The 26,034-nt window shown below is 36.4% G+C and overlaps 1 protein-coding gene across 1 annotated transcript; it reads right to left on the bottom strand.

Annotated features, from left to right (window-relative positions):
* Window positions 1–1,081: 1,081 nt before the first annotated feature.
* Window positions 1,082–10,831, bottom strand: calb2a (calbindin 2a). Its single transcript, XM_077248858.1, has 11 exons — window positions 10,638–10,831; window positions 7,629–7,705; window positions 5,931–6,020; window positions 5,776–5,856; window positions 5,056–5,112; window positions 4,179–4,256; window positions 3,556–3,611; window positions 3,442–3,481; window positions 3,275–3,328; window positions 1,809–1,880; window positions 1,082–1,717 (listed from the first exon to the last, which is right to left on the bottom strand). Exons 1-11 carry the CDS (start codon window positions 10,729–10,731, stop codon window positions 1,601–1,603), a joined length of 816 nt encoding a protein of 271 aa, XP_077104973.1. The 5' UTR covers window positions 10,732–10,831; the 3' UTR covers window positions 1,082–1,600.
* Window positions 10,832–26,034: the final 15,203 nt, after the last annotated feature.

Genomic DNA, 26,034 nt, shown 5'->3' with positions numbered 1-26,034 from the left:
ACTCTTAAAAAGTATTTAGATGCCTAAAATAATTAAAAGGCATCTAAGGCCTCCAAATTTCAATTAGCATCGCATCGATTACCTTTAGGTAACAACTTTTTTTTTTTAAAGAACATTTTGTACTGTTGAGAGAAGAGGTGAATTTAGCCATCCACTCTCAATTCCTCATTAAATTCACAGTAGCTATATTTAAACATCATCAATAAAAGAACAGGATTCTCTTCATTTATTAATTAATTAGTCTAGCAATTACAATATAGACATAATACCAGAGTTTGAATGATTTCTGGAAATAGTATTCAATAGGAAAAATGGGAAGGGCAGCTTTTGATATATTTAAAAGCAACATTTTTGGAGCTGAGGAATCTTCTCATGTTATTTTCCTTTATAGTTCAATTGCTTTGAACGAAATTATCACTTGGTATCACTTGAATACTTACTAAGAAAAAATAAGTCCTCATTGTGAAACTGTTAAATAGAGTCTAATTGCTTTTTTTAAGTCTGCAGAAATGTTTAAGAAAAATAGTTAACATAATCAAATCATTATCAGTATTTGTTTTTACTTTAAACAGTTGTCTTCAGGAATGTGCTTTTTGCTAAATTATTAGAATATATAGAATGTTAAATAAAATATAGGTTAGATTTTGTCAGATAAGCTTTAGTTAAATATATCATCAGTGTACATTGAAGCAATGTTATCAGTCAATGCAAGCAGTGTAGAGAATCCCCATTTATAAAACCAAAACTGCATTTGGATGAATTATTCATGTTCTGATGATTAATTGATAGGAATTTCTACAAACTCTGCTATGTAAGAGGAAAGTCTAGCGGATAAATTATTTAATGTGGTTAAAAATGCATCTGGACACAATTGGGAAAGATGTTTTCTAGAAATGTGATGTCTCCATCCAGCATGTCACAGAACTGACTGTATGGATGAGATCTTACGTGTAACAAAGGACAATTTCAAAGAGTTAAGTATGTTCTGTTCTGTTAAATAAATATTCCTGCAATTGTATTTTTTAAAATAAATTCTCAAGCATCCGGATTAGCAAAAACAAAAAAATGACAAAACATCAAATTTATATCACATTACTTTTATTAATGCTCTCAGTTACATCCTTAAACAGAATGAGCCAAAAAAAACACAAAAAAAAAAACACACCACAAACCCAAACATAATTGGGCAGGAATAAGATGAAAGGAGGACAAAAACAAACCGAAGAGGAAACCGAACGGAAGGGAAGAAACCAGAAGAAGAATTTAAAGCCAAGCACTCCAAATAAATATCTAATCATATTATACCATTAGTCTGCTACTCTTTCAGAAAGATTCTTCTCTGAATATATAGTTTAAAAATTGAGCAGAGGGCACCATAGTAGCTGCAGTTTGTAGGCGAAGGAAAGCAGTGGCGATCGGGGTTGTGGGAAGGGAAAGGAAAGAAGGGCAGAGGACAGACTTTGTGCTTTTCTGTGCACACTCATTCAGAACTCATTTCAAGAGGGGGATGGGAGGGGGACGGGGGTGCCCGGCACATGCACACGGTTACAGTATTCAGGCAGCTGGAACAGAGCTGAGATGAAGGTCAGAAAGCCTCGATTTACAGCATGGGCTCCCGGCAAAGGACAATCTCCAGCTCTGTGCGGTAAAGTTTCCCCCCGTCTGACAGTGCCATGATGCTTTGCTTATAACCAGTCAGGCTCTTGGTGTCCACCTCCTGAGGTTAAACACAAGCACAGTACAGTAAGATTGCTTTTGTTATTTGTCACTGTGAAGTACTATACTATTTCTGAGCCTTCTTATCTCACCTTATGGTTCTTCTCGTAGAGATCCTTCAGGAGAGCCTCCAGCTCCTGCTCGTCAATATAGCCATTTCCATCCTTGAAAGCAAGAAATCAACACCCATGACATTCAAAATGTACCAAACCTTTTGAATGTTCTTCAGTGGAACAAAGGAGGATTGTACTGATTTTTCTTTTCTAGACTTTAAAATTCACGGAGACATAAAATAGCTTTGTGTGCAGAACACATTGAAATTGAACTGTAGCGACCGAATCACTGTGTGAGTGAGAACTTGAGAGTCGGATCATTCAAATTTGTGGAGGAATCATTCAGACCAGTTGTGTGAACTGGATTAAATCATTCACTGAAAAGATCTGACTCAAAAGAACTATTCATTGATGAATCAAGCACTACCCTCACAAATTTAGTCAATAAGGCTTAGATTTAGATCGTATGGCAGTGGAATACAGTCGTATAGACCACTAATGATATTTTTTAAAGTGCTTTTGTGTACTTTTTGATGCTTGAAAGCTTCGGTCGCCATTTATTGTATTAGCATGGAAAAGAGCCAACTTTGTGTCCAAAAGAAGAAAGTCATTTGGTTTTGGAAGGACATCAGGGTAAGTAAATGATGACAGAATTTTTATTTTTTGGTGAAATAATCCAAGAGTCTGTTCATATGAACAGAGCCATATTGGCTTAATGATCATTTGTTAAATGTTTACTGGCTTTTGTTAGAAATGCTATTTTTCCAAACACCTGTCTGTTTCAATTCTTATTTTATGACTGTAAGCCATAATAGTGCTTAAATGGCCTGGCATGTGTCTCGCTCTCAATATTTTTCATAACAACAGAAAGGCATTTTGACTGCGGGAAGGAGACTAATTCTATATTAATTCTACACTTAAATGCTAACATTTGACACGCATTGTGTTCATGTGGATTACATTTCATATATAATTGAAGGTTGGTCCTCATAGCAACCCTGCGAGCGGGTGCTGTTGTCTAATGGTCTCTATTTGCTCACAGATATTTTGTTTCATTTCAGACTGTTTGATTACATAGAACAATGATGAGATAATCTTGCCTTCCTTAGGCATAAGTCTGGTCTGTGAAAGTTAACTGGAGAAAGACTGATGAACTTGTGGTAGTACAGAATTAAATAGCAACTTTCATTTTGCTGAAATTTTCATTGGGATTTCTGTAATTACTTATGGTTGGCACTTAAACTGTTGTAAATGTGCTTCTGATTTTGCATTTTAAATCCCTTTCCAAATGATGATACCACTAAGCTGGAAGAAAAATCAGGTGCAGGTGCTTCTGCTCATTTTCCTGCACAGGTGAATGGGGACACTGTTTTGCATTCAGAAGGCGCTCACAAAGGAGGGTAAGATCAGATTTCCAGCAACACTACAGCAGTGCATACAAATCTACACAATACCATAAAGCCCTGCAAAAGACGTTCAGCTGTTCTTGCTGGATTATACATCACCTTATCATAGAATGTAAAGATGGCGTTGAACTGCTCAGCAGTCAGCTTGACGCCCTGTTCAGCAATAAAAACATTGTTCAGTAACTAAAAATATTGAATTTCAAACTAAAACCAAACTTTAAGATAAAAACTTTAAGATAAAACTTCCTGTATGACTGTGCTCTCACCTGAAACTTCAACAAGAAATTCTCCTGAACCGGCAGAAGCCTTGACATAAACAGAAAAATGATTATTGGGTTGATGTGTCTTACAATATGAACGTTATTTTTTTTATTTCTCACCTCGCCATTTCAGACAGACCCAGTTTCCCATCGCCATTTAGATCAAACATCTTGAGCTAAAAAGGAGAGAATGGCGCAGTTTAAATGTTTACATAGTATCCTGGTTGCATAAAGTCTTATAAGTTAGTCATCAAAATTCTCTCTTCAAGACTGTAAACTTTTCAGTTAGTCAGTTAAACGTAACTAACTGCTAGTTGTTTGTACTTATTCTGAAGACACGCGTATGCGTATGTTTACGCAACTGGCCCCTGAACTTGCTTCAAATTTCCTAATAAAATCAATATGTCCTATTGCTGCACAACATTTCTAAACTTATTTTGTTTTTCAAAGTGGGTAGAGGACAACTAAGGCTCTCAATTATCCAGCTGGCTAGCCTTGGATTAATTCAGGTTTGTGTCTCTGGCCTTAAGATGTGGACATATGTTAGCACAGCTGGAGTGCAGACACAACCCGTGGGGTCAGTGCATGTACAAGTCACTCAAGCATGGTGGCAAACGGCTCCAGGATTTTAAGGTAAAATAAAACTTTAAAGTTTTTTGTTTAATGTTTGTTATGGGGTAACTATGAGACACTGGGAGGATAAGATATCGACTAATGCACCACAAAGACAGACAACCACTTACTATTGTTTGTGTGTATTCCTGCAATTTCTGGTCGTCATAGTGTCTGTTTGCCTTTTTCAGCAGGTCAGATAGGAAGCCCTGTTGAAAAAAAGATTATGATGATTTTATATACATTTTGACTATGTAAATTTAAATAATTCTTTAAGAGTTTAAAAACCTGTTAAAAAATTTCAAAACCTCTTTTGTCAGCTGAGTTACGATTTTTTTTTATATAGGCCTATATACATATATATGCTGTCCCATCTACTACAAAAAAGTTCAATGAGGTTCAATATAGAAACCTTGTGTTCTTGACTCAGTTATAAAGAACAATTTATGCCAAAAATGTTCTATATAAGGAGAAATGTCTTAAATGATCGCATTATACTTTATTGTTCAACTGGTTAATTATTTTCTACTGATAATCTATGTTTGCAAGCATAAAATTAATTAATTAATTAAAAGCATTTAAAACTAAATGAATTAAATAAAACTAAATCCATGATGTGATCCTATGATGGGAACCCCTAAAAGATTTCTATATATGAAACAAATGACAGATCCCTTCTATATACTGTATACCTTTTATATTCTGTTCTATATAGAACCTTTTCTTCTTAGAGTATATTATCTTACAAACCCCCTCCTGTTCTGGTTTGTGAACAGCCTTAAGCATGACATCTGCTATACTTTTTTTTGAGGTCATCGTCTCCTCAGTGATCATTGCTTCATTTGCTTTGTTTACAAATGTAGTGATTTGTATACTCTCTTCGGACGCCAGCAACCAAAACCAGGGCGATTTGCATAGTTTCCATCTGCCTCGTCACATTAGTGGCTGTGGAAACTCTTTTCAGGATTGTTGTGAAGGCCACAGCAGGAAAAGTAATAGAAATCTTACCTTAAGTTCATTAGCCTCAATGAAACCGCTGCGGTCTGTGTCATATTTCCGCCAGGCCTGTATACAGACAAACATACAAAAAAAGATACTGTAACTGTACCATCAGTACAATTTATAATTATGTGCAATATATCTTAGGTTTAATAAATCAGAGGGATAGGAGTGCATGCAAATGTGGAAGTGGATAAATAATAGGTGAATTATTCTTACAGCACATTAATTAAAATAGCTATTTCATTGTACCCTCTGTAATTTTTATTTGAAGCAGCTGTGCATTGTTAGAGCAAGGAGCAAGAAATGCCATTTAATTAATGTTTTAATCTAGCAGCTGGCCTTGTTTCCATCAGACTCTTATCAAAGATAGATGCCTCCCTCTACAGGTCTACGGAGAATTACAGCAGCACATCTATAATACATGCATCTGAAAATAGAAGTTTGTTCTTACTCCTTCTATCCCTTTAAAAGGTTACCACACTGGATGATTAAAAAGCTTCCCTTTCTCCTTAGTTCATTCTCTCTTCAACTTGACACAATACATCATTGAGACAGTCACTTTCTGATGATCAAACCATCCGAAATGTAGTATTTGGCTACACATTGTAATTAATGAGTATAGGGAAAATATTTGTATGGTTCCCAAGAGGAAATTTGTGTTTTATATATATATATATGTATGTAAATTACCATGGATCTATAAAATGAAAAAGTAGCATCACTTACTGCCATGAATTCAGCGCTGGATCCCACAAACTGTCTAAAGCAGAGAAGGAAGTTCTCTTCTGTGGGCAAGATCTGAGCCAGCTGATGGAAAGTATAGATTGGATTAGACACCCATACAACAAGGGAGTGTAAATAATTGAAAAGCGTTCTTCTACCTCTGACATCTCAATTCTTCCGTCTTTGTTCTTGTCGAATTTCTGCATGAACTCTGTCATCTTCTCTTTAAAGGCTGCATTTGAGGGGTCCTGTGTGAAGACAGCACAACAAGATGAATCTTCTTCTCATTCTTTGCTTATTGGAAAAGCTTTAATCAGGCTGTGCTTCTCAGGTTAGGAAAAAGCTAGCACTTTATAAATGGCAAATTGTACATTGTTCTCTGCCATATTCCTTACCACTTGTAAGGCAGATAATAGAATTACTAACTTTATGAGGCTCCCCCTGTTTTATTGTTGAATATACAGGGATAAAGATAAAATCTCCTGTCCTCTCTTTCCCGGATGCCATCTGCCTAGTCATCTGGGGTCTTTATATATTTGATTTGCACACGGTTCACACTAAGCAAAGTCTGCATAAATAGGGCCCTATGTACTCTGTTAATATGAAGGAATTTTCGATATTGTTTTTTCTGTACAAACAGCATTGAAAGGTGTTTTCCCCATATTTTGAATTACCCATTGCATTGTTTTTTAGGGTTAAAGGAAAAGGTCCGGATAGACAATTACCAGTGCCTTTTCTGTTTTTTTCTTAGTGTCTCATCTAGTGTCTTAGTGTTTTAGGTTATCGCATCTAAAGTGATAGAATTACAAAAAATAATGAACATTTTCATTATCTGTTAAAACATTAATGTTTTGACGTTTCAAACCTCCCCAATCTTCGAAACAGTTAGCCCCGCCCTCTAATCATGCCATTGGTTGAGCCAGTGGAGGCGACACTGACACACTGCAGCTTTGATATCTTAAAGTGATAGTTCACCCTGTCGTTCCAAACCTGTATGACTTAATTTCTTCCGTGGAACACATTTTGAAGAATGTTTCATCTGTTTTTGTCCATACAATGAAAGTCAATTATGTCCAAAACAACATCGGACCCCATTTACTTTATTTTGTATGGGAAAACCAGCCCCCCAAAAAACATGGAGACATTTTTTCAGAATATACAAAAAGTTATGTCATGAAATTCTATATGGCGCAAGCTGATAGTTCCTTATCTCAATCTTCTTGCAATCACATCATTCTCCTTAGGGCACAGCTGATTGGTTCCTGTTGTATCAGTAGCCAATGAGCTCGCTGCTCAACCGTCAATACCTTGGTCAGCATTTGCTGTAGCAGTCGCAGCATGCTTTCAGAAACCCTCCACCTTCCCCAGCTCCACCTGTATAGATCTGCTACAGGTAACTCACGTAGGCTATATTATACAGCAGCAGCATGTCTTACTTGCTCACAGCAGCGTGTCGTGTATGAATTGGCAATAGCAAGTCCCATACTTGCTCTGCAGCAGCAACAACAGCAGCAGATATATTCCACCAAACATATCAACATTTTCATGTCCATTACTGTGCCGAACACACGAGAGTTGTCATGACAAAACTTTGTTTGTGTTCCACAGAATAAAGAAAGTTGTCAATGAAATGACGGTGAGTAAATGATAATAGAATATTCCCTTTTATTAGTTGATGTGAATCATGCAAAAAGAGCAACTATCTCACAGTTTCAAATTGAGCACAATGAATACAACAGGGCTGGTTTGGGTTTTCCTAAGTTTCCTCATTACTTTGAGAATCCCGCAGTTTAGTTTGAAAGATACCGTGCTTTATAATGAGATGTTAATGCTTCTTCACTTGTCCGTATACTCACCACACCAGCCCCTCTCCGTGCAATCTCCAGCTGACTAAAGAAGTTTTCAAGCTCCTTATCCTCAATGTAGCCATTTCCTGCAATATAAGGAAGTCTGGTTGAGTACTTACTGAGATAGTCTTCATCTATAATGATGTTTGTCATCATATGACTAGATAACTACTGTCTCTCAATGGAAATGCTAAGTAATGAGATTGCCTAGATGGCTGCTTTGAAGCTGGTTAACTCTAGATTGGTTTGTTGGCTGGCACCCAATCCAAGTAACACCGTTCTTAATTAAAAACTTTTGATGGCTAGTCTCCCAGTTAAAGCTTTGAAGGCTCTCTCTTTTCCATTTTCCTCTAATTGGAGGGCTTACAGTATGAGGCTTTTAAAGCCATTTATTTGAAAAGACGAAAAGGAGATTCTTCTTGATGCTTCAGAGAATAAGCTGAAATTTTAAATGACCTCTACAAATAAATGCAATATTACCATCTGGGGGTAATTTCCCATGCCAGGAAATTGGCCCTTCATGCAAAGGAAATATGCGTACAGTATGTGTGGGATACTAAATGGGATTTTGTGTCTATGGCCTAATTACATCACCAAAGTGATTGTAACTTACGTGAAGTGAGAACTACATTGGGTACATAGGTATTGTCCTATTATCATGTTTGAAATGTCTTTTTTTTTCATCAGAAAATACTATTTAGATGAATTTGCCTGTGGATTATAGTGGCATTTCTAGACAGCTGGACACATGACTCATGGGAAATATCTCTTTCTGTTATTTATAATAAATGTGAAGTACCATCACTGCATGGCTGTGAAAATACTATGAGCTGAAGACAGGCAATCTTACTAGTGTGTCAGCAATTGATCTGTCTATTGTGTTGAGAGAATGGACACTGACTGAACACTACATACATTGATTGTAGACAAAGATCTATGCAGAATAATTCATCTACTAAATTGTTGGGTGCAATACATAATAATTAATAGTTTATACATGCATTAATCCTGCTGAGTATGTTGGAATTGACTGCTATGTTGCCATCTGGTGCTGATATAATTGCTCTGACATTTTCAGAGATATGACGACCATTCATTCTCTTTACAATGAATTGAAAATTTGTTTACACCTTCAACTAATGGTCTTTGAGAATGTCAATGTGTACAGTTTGTTGATTCCATCATGTTCATACACAATATGGCCCAAGAATATATATTGTCTATTCATTTTTGATTTCTACCATATTTTAATTCTATACCTTTTGGCTCTGCCCATGCTATCACGATAATTTTCCCAGCATGGCCAGCCATCTTGGATATAGAACTGATGTGTTGGGGTAGCCATTTTGGACTATGACATAACCAAACATGTCACTTGCTGAACCAGTTCAATTGTGTTGCAGTAGCTATGAACTTTACTGATACTAAAATGGAAGGATTTTCATCAAGCCACTAGAATGAGTGATAAAGCATCTTTATTGGAAAATAATTCCAGATGCTTCTCAATATCAATGTCTTCCTTAAAAACTTTGTAGCAGTTACATTTATAATTGATTACACATTAAATAAACATATCATAAGCCATCCCCCGTAAACTTTACAGATTGTGTACCTATACCTTATTTTTTAATGAAATCAAAGCCCGAACACCAACTCTCTTGAAGCACTTAAACACTTGAAACAAGTTTTCGGTAATTTAAAACGTTGGTTTGACTTTATATGAGGAATCTTTCATTTTACTGTTTCCTATCGATATTAGTGGGTTCTTCACATTGCTATTATAGGCTACGTTATTTACGCTATTTATTTTTCTGTTTTTCATTTAGGCTATAGGCTATACAAATTAGGTGGGAAACGAACAGGAAATAAACCCTAACCAAGTTACCACGATATCTGCTCCACGAATACGATTATGATCCTAATACATAAATAATTAATCAATGAGATATTTTCAGCTTTGGTATTGCAAGATGTAAGAATACTCTCCCCGAATAACATCCGATGCGCTTCCTGTAAGTGATCTTCACAAGATGTCCTGGGTGAACACACACCTTGAACACACACCCATCATCCCAACAACGTGCAATGACAAATGCTCAGGATGCGTTAAAATAAACTTGGGAATACATCGTGTTGGAGAAAGTGAACTTTCTCAAACCCAATCAGCGCTCGCATGATGCACAAAAATGATGTCAAGGTGGGCAGGTCACTAAATTTTGAAATACAGCTCCGGTGAAACATTTGACCACCAGCTAGCATGAATGCGAAATCCTATTACAGAAAATAATTTCACTAATGAGACACAAGACTATTTTGAGCCCCTTATACTGGAAACGCGATAGGCTTATTCACTAATAAATTAATAAACTCTTTTTAAAAAGTCGTATAGGTTTTCATTGATTTTGTCCAGGGCTTATTAGATCATAGCAGTGGTAAAAGTATTCTCTCGATTTGTGCCAAGAAGAATCAGTGCACTAAAATGTTTTATGATTATCAAGCAACACCAACAAAAATGACGAATCTGTGACAGGATAGAGTTAATAAAGTAGGCTAATATAACAGAATATGTGTGTGTGTATATATATATATATATATATATATATATATATATATATATATATATATATATATATATATATAGGCTATATATAGCCTATATATAGATCGTGCATATAAACAAAATCGTGTTTCTATACAATTTCGGAAATAACTTTTCTAGGCATTTTATTACTAAGTTTGTTTCACGGTATTGTCTACAATCTATACATTAGCCAACTGATTACAATGACATTGGGTCATAAATGTTCGAATGTTGTTGATTAAGTTTCTTTCTGTGATCTTTTTTTTTCGCAAGTAAAAACTGCCAAATTCTTTAATTTTCAAACTGAGATATTGAACACTATAAAGTGTTTACAAGTGTTTATTGTTAGTGTCAAACTTTTTTTCTGCTTTTTTTAATGATAGAATTTTAATTTTTAGAATCATAATCCTTGGAATAAACGGCGCATCTGGACTCACCGTCTGCATCAAAATGTTTCCAGATATCCAGGAACTGTGATGCGGTCAGCTCTGCCAAGTGAAGGTAGGGAGGCTGCTGTCCTTTGTTTGCCATGTTTCCGTTTATCTGTCCACTGTCCGCAAGAAAATCCCGGGCGAACTTTTACTCACTCAGACTCCAATTCGCACTGTAACTCCCCCAGTGCTTTGCAGGGGGTTTTAAATGCGCGTAATGCTTGCAGTTCTTTGGCGCTCATGCGGGTGGCGCAGTAGTTCCAGCATCACTGTTTCATGGCTCAGCACTCACGCACGTGCTGGAGATGCTCAGCTCTACAGATGCGTCCATAGAAACATGTATGGACCAGAATCACTGTATGTAGGCTATTAAACGTTCTGCTCCGCTTACGTAATGTATATGTGGCTGATATTTATGTAAATTATGGAATGGAAAAAACTTCCCCAGCTGAATTCTTTTTTGAAAAATCTTTTTTGATTGATTCTAATATAATATAATAATATAGGCTATGTGGCTGACATTTGTATAAATTATGGAATGACTCATTAAGCCTGACTCCATATATTATATATATAAATATATATATATATACTCACCTAAAGGATTATTAGGAACACCATAGGCCTACTAATACTGTGTTTGACCCCCTTTTGCTTTCAGAACTCCCTTAATTCATGCATTATCCTGCTGGAAGTAGCCATCAGAGGATGGGTACATGCTGGCCATAAAGGGATGGACATGGTCAGAAACAATGCTCAAGTTGGCCATGGCATTTAAATGATGCCCAATTGGCACTAAGGGGCCTAAAGTGTGCCAAGAAAACATCCCCCACACCATTACACCACCAGCCTGCACAGTGGTAACAAGGCATGATGGATCCATGTTCTCATTCTGTTTACTCTAAATTCTTACTCTACCATCTGAATGTCTCAACAGAAATCGAGACTCATCAGACCAGGCAACATTTTTCCAGTCTTCAACTGTCCAATTTTGGTGAGCTCTTGCAAATTGTAGCCTCTTTTTCCTATTTGTAGTGGAGATGAGTGGTACCCGGTGGGGTCTTCTGCTGTTGTAGCCCATCCGCCTCAAGGTTGTGCATGTTGTGGCTTCACAAATGCTTTGCTGCATACCTCGGTTGTAACGAGTGGTTATTTCAGTCAAGTTGCTCTTCTATCAGCTTGAATCAGTCGGCCCATTCTCCTCTGACCTCTAGCATCAACAAGGCATTATCGCCCACAGGACTGCCGCATACTGGATGTTTTTCCCTTTTCACACCATTCTTTGTAAACCATAGAAATGGTTGTCCGTGAAAATCCCAGTAACTGAGCAGATTGTGAAATACTCAGACCGGCCGTCTGGCACCAACAACTATGCCACGCTCAAAATTGAGTGAGTTAAAATTCATTGAGTTTTGTTGGAGCTTCAATGTAGTTTCCCATTTTGTTCTATACTAATGCAGGCTAAATTGTGACAACGTCTGTAGTGTCTCCTCCCCTTATAGTGTCTCTCTTAGCATAAATAATTACATATGAGTCAGTTATTTTTCCACACATTGTCCAATAGCAGAAATCAAGCTTTGTACATCATAAAAGCAACGCACACATTGAAAGCCGTTTGCAGCTGTGTAGGAGTGGAGCAGAATGAGAGAGACTTCCCCATCCCCTCTCAAACATTCTGTAATCCTCCAGCTGCCTGCTCACGTATGAGAGAAACCCCTCAACAAGCAAACCTGAAGTCAGAGAAAACACCAACTCCCATTCTCTAGTCAGTGGAGTGACTAAAAATATTCCAATGCTGTTTTACTAAATTATTCTAAATATATGCTTCTTTAAAGTATAATTTGATACAGTATAGAGCGTGTATGCAGGCTATGTATTAATTTAAATGCACACTAAACACATAGGCCCGGTTTCACAGACACGGTTTAGAATAAATTAGGGCAATTCAGTAGATTTTATAATCGTGCCTTAGAAAAAAACATTACTGGTGTGCATCTTGAGACAAAACAACGGCACTGGCATATGTTAAGATGCTTTCAGTTAAAACAGCTCAAACATGCATTTTAGTTTAGGACTAGCTTAAGCCTGGTCTGTGAAACCGGGGGTAAATCAGAAGTGTTTATGAAAGTGTGTCCTCTTAGAGGTGCTTACAATCACAGAGAGTGATAAAGGACATCCGTCCCTGCGGAGCCCGCAGCATCAAAGGCTAATTATCCCACCGCAGTCATGCATGCATACTGTTGCCTGCACCATAGGAACACGGATCGGAGCATTGGGAAAAGTAATGCTCACTTACCACATGGGATCCCGGGAACTCAGCAGTAATTACTGCACCCCTCACTGCCAAATATGTTTCAGCAGCCAGCCCATGCGTCACTCCAGAATCTTTAATGCCAGTTACAATCGTTTGATAGAAATGGCTCAACTAGGGCCAGATTAATTAAAATCCCCACACTTAATTACATTTTGCACATCCCATAGAGAGCCAGTGGCTTATGAGGACCCTCTACGCGGTCAGAGCGTCTGAACACTTATCTTGATTATTTGCATAAACAAAAGCTCAAATTTATTCAGTATTGAGTCAGGTCGAAGGTGATGACTGATATGTCTGCTCCACCTAAACTAGTAGACTTCAATTTACAGTGTAAATCTGGATCAACAAACAGCTGGTCTTTGCAACTTGCATTTATTGACTATATTGAATATGTTTTTAAGATCAGGTCAGCTGTTTGTAAAGAAAAACATTTTTTTGAAGAAAAACAAACAAACAAAAAAACAGGTTTCTATAGCATTTAGAACTGATTGGAGAATGTCTTTTAAATTACAATTAAATTCATGGATTTTAATTTAATTTGAATTGCAACAGCAAACAGAATACATAATTGTAATTAAAAGTTTAATGCAAGTTGAATTACAGTTTTTCTCAGTCGCTTTGGTGCATTTCTCACATCACTATTTACATTTGCACAACAGTTAGTTCAACCTCAACAACATTTTGTCATTTGTGCACATCAAAGTACCAGTTTCTCATTCCTTCCAACAAATTGCAAATGCTTTTGGACATGCATCAAATGCTTTCATACAACTCTCTGCTGTTTTATAACATTATTATTTGCTTATGTCATGTCAGTCAAAATTAACTATATTTGTGAATGCTCAATAGTCATTCCATATAAAACCAATAGTCCTCATTTCATTGCTTGAGTCATCACATACAAAAATGTTTTGTCAAAATCTGTCAAGCAAATTTTACAATTTTTTTAAAATGTTTTCCCCCCTGAAAATGTCTCCTAAATTGAACAATTTCTCTCAGGTAAACCTATGTGGCCAGACAGGGAGGAACATCTAGATGTGCATGAATGATTTACAGTGTTGTATGTTCAGTTCCTATATGTACTGCAATATTGTTTACAGTTGTGTACAGCTCTACCCAAAGGGAGTTTGTTTGTTGTAAATAAGGGTGTATTTTTTCTTTTGCAAAGAGCTATGCAGTAAAAATGTGAAACATACATATTCAGTGTATTGTACTCAGTTACCTCACTAAATACAGTAATGTGTAACTTTACTGTAGTTTTCAAATGGCTGTGCAAATAGTATATGGTGCTGTCTTGAGCATTTTCAGGTAGTGTCATCAAGATCTGACTTTTTTGCATTGGAAAATATTTACAGAGTAAACTGTCATAATGAAAACATGACAAAGCCATTTGACTATCTTGTTCATAAACAATGGTGTCAGGACTTTTCATCTTGATGACACTGACACTTTCATTGACATGAATACTTGCTTTTGAGGAATGAGCTATCCATTTTGAGCAAGTGACACGCTTTTGCAGGTTATCAACTAGGTTTTGCAGTTTGTACTAATTGTTTTGAGAACTGCATTAACTGTTGTGCAAATGTAAATAGTGATGTGAGAAATGCACCAAAGCGACTGAGTAAAACTGTAAAATGAATTGTATTAAATATAAAATGAATTCATTAAAATGTAATGAAAACAGTGTAATAAAATGTAATAAAACTGTAATGTAAACTAGAAAAGCAAAATTTGCCAGGACAAACTTTAAACGTTGGCTTATCAAAGCTTTTTCTAAAAGGTATGGAAAAAAATTTAAAAAGCTTTAGTTTAGATAGATAGAAAGATAGATAGATAGATAGATAGATAGATAGATAGATAGATAGATAGATAGATAGATAGATAGATAGATAGATAGATAGATAGATAGATAGATAGATAGATAGACAGATAGATAGATGGATGGATGGATGGATGGATGGATGGATGGATGGTTCACTTAAAAATGTGTCATGTTAGTAACCAGACAGTTTACAGCCATTGTACCCATTGCACTTCCATAGTATTTTTCCTACTATGGAAGTCAATGGGTGCTAACAAATGTCTGGTTACCAACATTCTATAAAATATTTTTTTTGTGTGTTCAACAGAAGAAAGAAACTCATACTGGTTTGGAATTACTTGAAGGTAATTGTGTTGAACTTGAGTGATGAACTATCCCTTTAATGTTAGACTTCCAAAATCATAGTATTTTACAGTTTTTTACAGTCGCTGGACACATTTCTCAATACTTAGGTCACTTTTTCAAAACTCTTCACACAGTTCTCCAAACCAACTTTCAGCTCGGCACAGCAGTTCTTTTCACTTTCAAAATGCACTAAAACTACCATATCACTTCATACATGTCTCAAATCAACATATTCTTCCATCACACTAGCAAAGGTTGACAGACAACAAACACACTTTGTCACCCACAAAACAATGACCAAAAAACACTAACAACCGGTAGCATTATACAATGTTTTCTTCTGTAAAACAAGCACGCCTCTCTACTGTTTAGAATTCACTCCAATATATTTTACTGGAATGAATAAGACATGATGCAGTATGCTTCAATATATTTTATGTCTTTTTTTTTTTTCACAGACTAATTACAAAATACAAGAATTTGTACACACCATTCACCGATACAGATTCAATAGGAATCAGCTGTGGTTGGTCCAATTGTCCAATTGTTTTTATAGCATTTCATTTTTAGATTCGAAATATATTTCATTACAATATTACTGTAGAAATCTAGCAAATTGCTGTCATATTCAGTTTTGTATTATGTTATTGTTTTGAACATAAGTTTAACAGTTTTGGAAACAGTATGTAAGCATGTGCAAATTGGCCTGTAAGTACACAGAGTTTGGTGGTTGTTGTGACGAAGTGAGAAAACAATTAATGTAATTTGAAAGATGTAGTCATTGAATGCATTTTGTGCCAAAGCAATGATAAATGATCCACAGTTTAGCCCACATATACTTCTGTTGTGCTCACTGTGTGAAGAGTTTTGAAAAAGTGACCTAAGTATTGAGAAATGTGTCCTAGCAACTGTAAAAAACTGTAAACAAACACACACAAAAAAGCCTTAAGATATAAAGAGAAATCCAAAATGATCAAAACTGCATGCCTTTGATATTATAACATAATGGCATATGGACAAATTGCCAAAAGTTTGTCCATATGTCATGGACATATTAGCAGTCCTCTTTTTCAGAGTTTCTTCCAGTATTTTGTTTGCTACTGGCCTTATCAAGAGCAGAACAGCTTTCACTCACTTTCAAGGTTGCTATGCTTCGTTTCTCCCCTGTGAAGGCTTAGCTGTTGATGTGAAGTGAAATATGAGACTCTACCTCCAGTAAGGGCAGTGTCTCAAACTGGATTGTCATTCATCTTAATTTGAGGAGAGACAAATGTGACTTCTGTTGTGGACTTTGTCTTAAGCGAGCCATAAGGGGAGATTCATTTTAACTGTATGTGAATGTATGTGAACTGAATGTGCAAATGTTCTAGAAACAAGAAAGAAAATTATTAGACAAACATGTATAGAACAAAAAAGAAGACAGACCCATTTCATTGCTTACAAACTTGTTTACATCTTGCGGTTTGAGGGGTTTTGCAGTGATTGAAGATGCTATCAATCTATACCTTTGTTCGTCTAGACGGTCCTGCCATGAGTCAGAGTGTTTAGGTCTGATCCTGAGGAGGAATAAACCATTTCCATTTGTCACTGACAAGAGGAAGCACGCAAATCGCAAGCTTCTTTTAAAGAAGCCTGATCCAGCAACATCAACATTCCTGCTGAATGTTTGTAACAGAACTTTTTGTAAAACCTCTCTTTACTATGAGTAGCATGCAGACATTTCAAATGTATATGCATCTGAAACTCATAATAAATATCTGTATGTATATATATGTACAGAAAGAGACACAATGTTTGCAAAACACATATAACTGAATGAATAGGCGTAATATAAGTAATATGCATCTATCAATATACTTTGACCATTTTTTGTACATTTAAAAATACCGTTCAAAAGTTTGGGATCGGTAAGATTTTGTATGTTTTTGAAAGAGGTGTCTTATGGCTGCTGAAAATTCAGCTTTGCCATCACAGGAATAAATATAATTTTAAAATATATTACAATGAAAAACAGTTATTTTAAATTGTAATAATATTTTACAATGTTACTGTTTTTACTGTATTTTTGATCCAATATATGCAGCATAAGAGACTCTTTTTTTTACAAAGACATGAAAAATCTCACTGACCCCAAACTTTTGAATGGTATTGTATATTTATATTGAAAATCTAAAAATGTATATATTATATTTGTCTAAAAATATCCTAAAATACATTGTTTGCTGTATGGGTGTATATGGGGGTATGACAAGCTTCAATCTCAAGGGTCTAACAACTGCATTAAAAAAAGGGGTGAATTTAATATTTGTTAGATTAAAATACTTTGTTCTTTTACTACTGAGATTTGAAACTGAAATTTGAATGCATATTTGAATACATTGGCTAGTAGACAGCAACACATTGTGAATAACAAATTCATTGTAACAATTTGAGTACGCAATTTTTTTTATGTAATCCTTTATAGTCAGAGGCTGCTGTCCTCTTATGAGACAACCTTTCATAGAGGTTATGGAAGTTGCTGGGGATCTAATATGATCTACAATGCAAAAACGTCCATCAATACTGAAAGTGACAGTGAACTAATATGATCATTGAGGAATAGACAGTCAATACCATCTGCTTGCCTTGTCACTCAGTTCTTGGCTGTACTCCAGTGATCTGGCTGCTGACGGCTGAGTTTAGGAGTGTGGAAAGTCTTTATTCAGCAGAGATGTCTAAGTCTATTTCCTCTGTATATCCCCAGATATACCTTTACAGTGTGATTGATCAACTTCCTTCGTACAGTAAGGTCCAAAAGTCTGAGACTACTAGGGAATAGGATTCTATTTTGGATTTTTTATACATTTAAATTTAATTTAATACATTAAAGTTGGCATGAAATGGCAGTTTTTTCCCCCTATTGTTCCGATTACAACATCAGATAGATTCTCCCCACTCAGTGAAACACCCACTGAGAATCCTGTTGAATGTGCCCTAGTTATTGGCAATTCTATTACACAGAATGTAAAAATAGAGACACCAGCCACCATCCCACTATAGTCACATGTTTGCCGGGAGCCAGAGCGCCTGACATCAAAGCAAATTTAAAAGTGCTGGCTAATGCTAATCGTAAATTCTCTAAGATTATTATTCAAGTCGGCACTAATAATGTTCGACTTTGCCAGTCGGAGATCACTAAAATTATTGTTAAAGAGGTGTGTGAACTCGCAAGTACGATGTCAGGCACTGTAATTTTATCTGGCCTCCTTCCTGTTCGCAGGAGTGATGAGATAGTTAGCAGATTGTCATCACTCAATGGCTGGTTGTCTAAGTGGTGTCTGCAAAATAATATAGAATTCATAGACAATTGGAAAAGTTTTTGGGGCAGACCTGACCTGTTGAAAAGAGATGGTATTCATCCCTCCTGGGATGGTGCTGCTCTTCTCTCTAGTAATATGGCACATAGTCTTAAAGCTCAAACATGACAATCTGGGGCTCAGGTCAGGAAGCAGACAAACTGGTTAAACCGACCGTCTGCTAGCTGCCTCACGTCACCAAGGTCAGATAAATCCCATCACATAGAGGCTCTTTCACCTAGATATCATCATATAGAGACTGTGGGCCCTATCTTGCACCCGGCACAAATGACTTTGTACACTGATGCATGTATCATTCCTATTTTGCACCCGCGCAAAGCGGACTTTTCCCTCCACAGACACACGTCGGTTAACTAAGAAATACACTTGCGCTCCCCGGGGCGGTTCAGCGCAAAGAGGAGGCGTGTTCCGGCGCAAACTTTCCCTCATGCTATTTTGCTGTTCTATAAAACAATTGCGCCACTGACCAGAAAAAACCTAGTCTAAAGTCAATGGCGCGTTGCGCGTACATTCAGATGCTGTTTTAAGCGCGCATGCTTGGCCATAATACAGAGTGTGAACAACGCGCATACACTGTAGATGATTCTCTCATCTACACAGATGCATTTAACTTTTTGCAAATGATACATTATTATAAGGAAAAATATTAAAACACGAGGGAAATCATTGTTGTGTCCATGACGATTGGGAAAATAGGCATAAAGCTTACACATTTACCCAAATTATTATATGCATGTTTAACCGAAGCTAATTTGAGTGGGTTTGTCCATTCCCCAATGTCACTTCTCTTTCTTTTACGGCCCTAGCGAGAACATCGATCTCCTCAGCTGAGAACCGATTCTGAAGCGCGCCTGGTATTGCGCCATGGAACAAGCGCACCTCGTTCATCATGCTCTTAAAGGGAATGTGATGTAAAGCTCTTATTGGTTTGTTTCCCGTTACGCCCAAACCACACCTATGAATAATGAAGCTACTTCAGACCAACCCCTTTTAGATTTGCGCCAGGCGCAAGAGGCATTTATCCCGGCGTGAAAATAGCAACAGCGCCGGGATCCTCCCACAAAGTTACTTGCGCTTTGCGCTTTGACAGTTGCGTTTCAGATTGTTAAAATAGGGCCCTGTGTCTGTTCCCCGAATTAGAAAATACAAAAAAACTTCCAAACCCATCCAAGGTTAAAAATTTAATTGATGTTCAACAAATAAAAAACAGATTTCATACAAATGAACAAATGATAAAACTCAGGTTGCTGAATATTCAATCCCTTACTTAAAAAGCACTTATTGTTAATGATATGTATCATTTAGCCAGGTATTATACCTGGCTAAAACCAAATAATTACATTACTTTAAATGAGTCCACCCCCCAAGATTACGGTTATAAACACGAACCTCGTCTGAAAGGCAAAGGGGGAGGTGTTGCTGTAATTTATAGTAATATTTTCAAAATTACTAAGAAGTCTAGTTTCAAATATAATTCTTTTGAAGTGTTGGTGCTTAATGTAACAATATATAGTGCAAATGATAAATCATGTTTAAGAATTGTGCTAGCTACTGTATACAGGCTACCAGGGCACCATACAGACTTTATCAAATAATTTGCTGACTTTCTATCAGAGTTAGTACTGGCTGCAGATAAAGTCCTAATTGTTGGTGATTTTACTAATATACATGTAGATAATGAAAAAGATGCATTGGGATTGGCATTTAAAGACATTCTTAACTCTATTGTAGTTAGACAACACGTGTCAGGATCTACTCATTGTCGTAATCATACTCTAGATCTAATATTATCACATGGAATCAATGTTGATGCTGTTGAAATTCTGCAGCAGAATGATGACATCTCAGATCATTATCTAGTCTCGTGTAAACTTTATTTAACCAAGGTTGCAAAGACGACTCCGTGTTACAAATATGTTAGACATCACTTCTGCCACTAAAGAATGCTTTATTAATAATCTTCCTGATCATCTCAGCATCCCAGATAGCTTAGAAGAACTCAGTATTGTGACAGAAACTTTTAACTCTCTCTCTTCCAGTACTTTAGACACAGTTGCTGCTTTTCGCTTAAAGAAGATTAAAGAAAATATTCCAACCCCATGGTACAACGAGGACACTCAGGCCCTTAAGAGAGCAGTCCGAAAAATGGAGCGCAACTGGAAGAAAACAAAACTAGAGGTATTTCGCATTTTATGGAAAGAGAGCATGATTGCATACAGAGAGGCCTTAAAAACTGCTAAATCTGCTTATTTTTCAACCCTATTAGAATAAAATAAACAAAACTCTAGGTATTTATTTGAACCCGTGGCTAAACTAACGAAAAATAAAGCTTTAAGCTCAGATGTTTCCATGCAGCACAGCAGTAATGACTTTATGAACTTTTTTACTTATAAGATTGATAATATCAGGGAGAAAATTATAACTATGCAACCATCTACTACAATATCGCATCAGACAGTGCAATGTAGTCTCACTGACGAAAAATTCGATTCATTCATTGCTATAGGAGAGGGTGAATTTTAGAAACTCGTTAAATCATCTAAATAGACAACATGTATGTTAGACCCTATACCGACTAAATTATTGAAAGAGATGCTTCCAGAGGTCATAGATCCTCTTCTTAATATCATTAATTCATCTTTGTCATTAGGATACGTACCGAAAACTTTTAAGCTGGCTATGATTAAAAAAAAACGCAACTTGATCCTTCAGAATTAGTCAATTACAGGCCGATCTCGAATCCACCTTTTATGTCAAAGATACTAGAAAAGGCATTATCTTCACAACTATATTCCATTTTGAGAAATAAATTATATATGCGAGGATTTTCAATCAGGTTTTGAACCGTGTCATAGTACTGAGACAGCTCTCATTAGAGTCACAAATGATTTGCTCTTATCATCCGATCGTGGTTGTATCTCTCTATTAGTGCTACTCGATCTTAGTGCTGCATTTGACACTATCGACCACAACATTCTTTTAAATACACTCGAAAATTATGTTGGCATTACTGGAATTGCACTAGCATAGTTTAAATCATACTTATCTGACCGTTATCAGTTTGTAGCAGTAAATGAAGAGATGTCTTATCACTCAAAAGTTCAGTATGGCGTACCACAAGGCTCAGTACTAAGACTGATGCTGTTCACTCTGTAAATGCTACCCTTTGGAGATATCATTAGGAAGCATGGCATTAGTTTTCACTGTTATGCTGATGATACTCAGCTCTATATTTCTTCACGCCCTAACGAAACTTAACAATCCACAAAATGAATGCATAGCGGATATAAAAAACTGGATGACTTGTAATTTCCTACTACTTAATTCTGAAAAAACAGAGATTCTAATTATTGGGCAAAAAACTTCCTCACGTAATAACCTAGAATACTGTCTAACACTTGATGGCTGCTCTGTCAAGTCTTTGTCGTCGCTTAGGAACCTGGGTGTGCTCTTTGATACCAATCTTTCATTTGAAAGTCACGTGTCTAGTATCTGTAAAACTGCATTTTTTCATCTTAAAAATATATATAAATTACGTAATATGCTCTCAATGAAAAATGCAGAACAATTGGTTCATGCTTTCATGACATCAAGGCTAGATTATTGTAATGCTCTACTGGGTGGTTGCCCTGAACGTTTAATACATAAACTACAGTTGGTCATAAACTGCAGCTGCTAGAGTTCTTACCAGAAACAGGAAGGATGACCATATTAGCCTGGTTCTGTCAACACTGCATTGGCTCCCTATTAAACATCGTATACATTTTAAAATATTGCTGATTACAAAGCACTAAATGGTTTAGCTCCCCTGTACTTGAGCCAGCTCTTAACGCATTATAGTCCTTCACGTCTATTGCGATCTCAAAATTCAGGCCAGTTGATAATACAATACAATATCTAAATCGACTGCTGGCGGTAGATCCTTTTCCTATTTAGCATCAAAACTTTGGAAAAATCTTCCTGAATCTTCCGGGAAGCAGACACAGTCTGTCAGTTCAAATCTAGACTAAAAACACATCTCTTTGGCTTAGCATACACATAACACATTATAGACCTCTATAATTCAATGTTAGGCTGCATAGTTTAGATCAGCCGGAACCGGGAACACTTCCCATAAATCCTGATGTACTTTGTACATCATAAGAAGGATGGCGTCTACGCTAATATTAGTCTCTCTGTTTATCGCGAGGTTTACCGCAAACTGTCGGATCCAGGCCATATCCAGATCTGATGAAGGACCATCGCATTGACACGATGACAACGCATCCCTGAAGTGTCAGCCTCATCAAAACTGTGAAGGCCTCATGGACACCTCAACAAACTCGTCTCCATACGGGCGTGATGACTCCGACCCCCAACCAGATGGAACTGGATAAATATTGTGAAAGTTCTGATCCAATCTGACTTCTGACCTATAATGCTGCCTGAATCATAATCATACACTGTTCGTTCATTGGCCAAAGTTCGTTCATTGGCCCCCTGACTGAGCCTGGGTTCTCCCAAGGTTTTTTACTCCATTCAGTCACCTGATGGAGTTTTGGTTCCTTGCCACTGTTGCCTTTTCGCCTTTCTTCGCCTTTGTCGCCATTGGCTTTTGGCTTGCTTAGTTGGGGACATTTAATTTTGTATTTAACAATACTATTACAACATTATTTTCCTTTTATCTCTGTAAAGCTGCTTTGAAACAATCTGTATTGTAAAAAGCGCTATCTAAATGAAGGTGACTTGACTTGACTTGACGTATATCCAAGTGAAACGGCTTTTCAAACAAGGAAAAATGTAGGGAGGGACTTGATTTTGTTTTTCGGGAATTGATTGGATGGTTGTGGTTTGCTATTGCAGTGATGTCATGTGAGTGACAGCTTGTCCCACCCTTACACCAGTAAATACATCATAGAGAAGAAAATAGATGTCGCTTCAAGAGGAAGGGGAAGTCATTTTGATTGAAAATTATGAGGGCACATGAATTTAAAAAAAAAGATGTGCACAGATAAATCATTTATAATAAGTACTGCAATATTCCATAAAGTTAATTAATTTTTTTTAATTAAATTTTAATTAATTAAAATTAATACAATTAAGAATTGTCCATTTTGGACTTTATTGCCTTGCATTTCATTTAAATACAAACACACTTTCATTATAAATTATATTGTCGGCATAAAAAATTTAATGAAAATTAAAATAGAAAATTAAAATGAATGCCACAGGTATTTATGTGTAAAAAAGGTGATAATCAAATTCAATGGAAGCAAGAACATCTGACCATCACATGATCAATTTTGTCTTTTCTTTCTTTTTCTTTTTTACATTTTTTTCGATTTCTATTCATTTTCAGATTTAAATGTGACTTTAAATCCCAGAAATTGAATGTGCTTTCACAATTTTTAACCCCGGTGTATATTAATGAGACAGAGGATTATAATTTTACCAAGAGATGTCATGAATGTGGATGTGAGAAAGGCATTGACCTTTGAACAGTGTTCAGAATGACTTCCCTGCTGTGTCTCTCGCTGAACTGTGGCCTGTTTAAGGATAAATGAGATCTCTCTTTCCAATATGGTTCCTCTTCCTCAGTGAATTTCACTGTTCCAAGGATGTGTATAGATGGTAAATGGCGACGTGTCCCCTGAGTGTTCTCTCACTCTTCCTGTGTCCCCTGCTGCAAACATGATTTGAGAGAGATGGCGTACTGTAAAGTGTAGCTCTCCATCAAGCACAGGATCGCAGCAGGCTGATTAAAGTAAAATGAAAAAGAAAAATCTTGGGAGCGAATGTAGCATTGGAGGGATGCGTTTGGGTGGCAGGGAGTAAAATATCAGGCTTTTGGTTTAAAGGTTTGTTATGTCCAAGATATAAGAGATTTATTTGTAAGGCAAACTCTGAAGCCCTGATTTTCCCTATTCTGTGTCCGGTATCGTCTTAGTTGAACGTTGTTGTGTTCATTATTCTCCTACGACCACCTTAGTTTTAGTTTGTGGATTAAATAAAGACTGTTTTTGTTTTTACTCTATCGTGTGCATTATTATCGCCACAATGTGACACATTGACAGTCCACACAACTACCACTATTGATCAACTGAATGTGTTCTTTTTAAATAAAAAAATAAAATAAATAAAAAATAATGCGTAACATTTATATAGCGCTTTTCTAGGTACTCAAATCGCTTTTTATATATGGAAGTGGGGATCTCTACTATCATCAAATAAAAGTATTGTGTAAGTACTACAGTATTCAATACGGTGTGGACAATATCAAAAGTAAACAAAATGAACATAGCCTAAATTTCGACTCAGAGAGTCTTTAGGCACTGCAAAGTCCATAAAGTTACTTGAATAAGATACATGAGGAGCATTAAAGAGTTAATTTACCCAAAAATTACAATATTCTCACCCTCATGTCGTTCCAAACCCACAAGGCTTTCGTTCATCTTCGAAACACAAATTAAGATATTTTAAAGGGTTAGTTCACCCAAAAATGAACATTTTGTCAGTATTTACTCACCCTCATGTTGTTCCAACCCCGTAAGACCTTCGTTCATCTTCGGAACAATAATTAAGATATTTTTGATGAAATCTAAGAGCTGGATCACTCCCCCATACTAGTCCATAGGCTTCTTCAGGGATTGAAACTTGCCACCCCCGAAAAGTTATTAAAGACATCGTTAAAATAGTCCAAGTGACTACAGTGGCTCAATCTTAAATTTATCAAACGACGAGAATACTTTTTATGCGCAAAGAAATAAAATAAATAACGACTTTATTTCAACTATTCATTTCCCTCTCTCTGGGCCTCGAGTTCAGATCGCTTGTTTAACAGCGTAAACTTCTGTTGTTGTACGTCACACGCATCCCCCACATGACCAGCGTCGGGCCAATAGTGAGCCTACGTGTGACATAGCTCTACGCAATCATACTAAGTTAACTGACTAGAGGCCAACAGAGAAGGAAATGAATAGTTGAAATAAAGTCATTATTTTTGTTTGTTTTTGCGCACAAAAAGTATTCTCGTCGTTTGATAAACTTAAGATTGAGCCACAGTAGTCACTTAGACTATTTTAACGATTCGGGGCTGGCAAGTTTCAATCCCTAAAGAAGCCTATGGAGGAGTGATCCAGCTCTCAGATTTCATCAAAAATATCTTAATTCGTGTTTCCGAAGATGAACGAAGATCTTACGGGGTTGGAACAACATAAGGGTGAGTAAATACTGACAGAATTTTCATTTTTGGGTGGACTATGCCTTTAAATAAAATCTGAGAGATTTTTGTCCCTCCATTGACAGTGCATGCAAATTAATACATGTCCTTCTTAAATTAAAGTATTAATTTCTTTAGAGAAAGTCTTAATGACCCCAAAACTTTTAAAAAAGTAGATTAAGGTAACACATTTAACCTAAGTTATTTGTGTTCAAATTATGACAATGTTTTACAATGTAGTGCTATCTGAAATTTTGTGAAGACACGGAAATGAAGTATGCTGATCTCAAAGCTGCATTTCAGAGGAAAATATCTACAGAGAAAAACAGGAATTTTAAATGAGATAATATGTCAGGGAGAGCAGAACA

The sequence above is a fragment of the Siphateles boraxobius genome, unplaced genomic scaffold (genome assembly GCF_051911475.1).
Source record: "Siphateles boraxobius isolate OS27281-9 unplaced genomic scaffold, OSU_SipBor_1 31, whole genome shotgun sequence".
Taxonomy (NCBI): Eukaryota; Metazoa; Chordata; class Actinopteri; order Cypriniformes; family Leuciscidae; genus Siphateles; species Siphateles boraxobius.
This window is presented reverse-complemented; position numbering and strand designations above follow the sequence as displayed.

Bases quoted from the DNA above. Each gene is read 5' to 3' on its own strand.
- calb2a (XM_077248858.1), bottom strand. From the start codon at position 10,731: ATGGCAAACAAAGGACAGCAGCCTCCCTACCTTCACTTGGCAGAGCTG. The intron at 5,113-5,775 runs GTAAGTGATGCT...GTCTGTATACAG, and splicing joins CCAGCGCTGAATTCATGGCA to GCCTGGCGGAAATATGACAC. The intron at 3,612-4,178 runs GTAAGTGGTTGT...TCTCCTTTTTAG, and splicing joins AGGAATACACACAAACAATA to CTCAAGATGTTTGATCTAAA.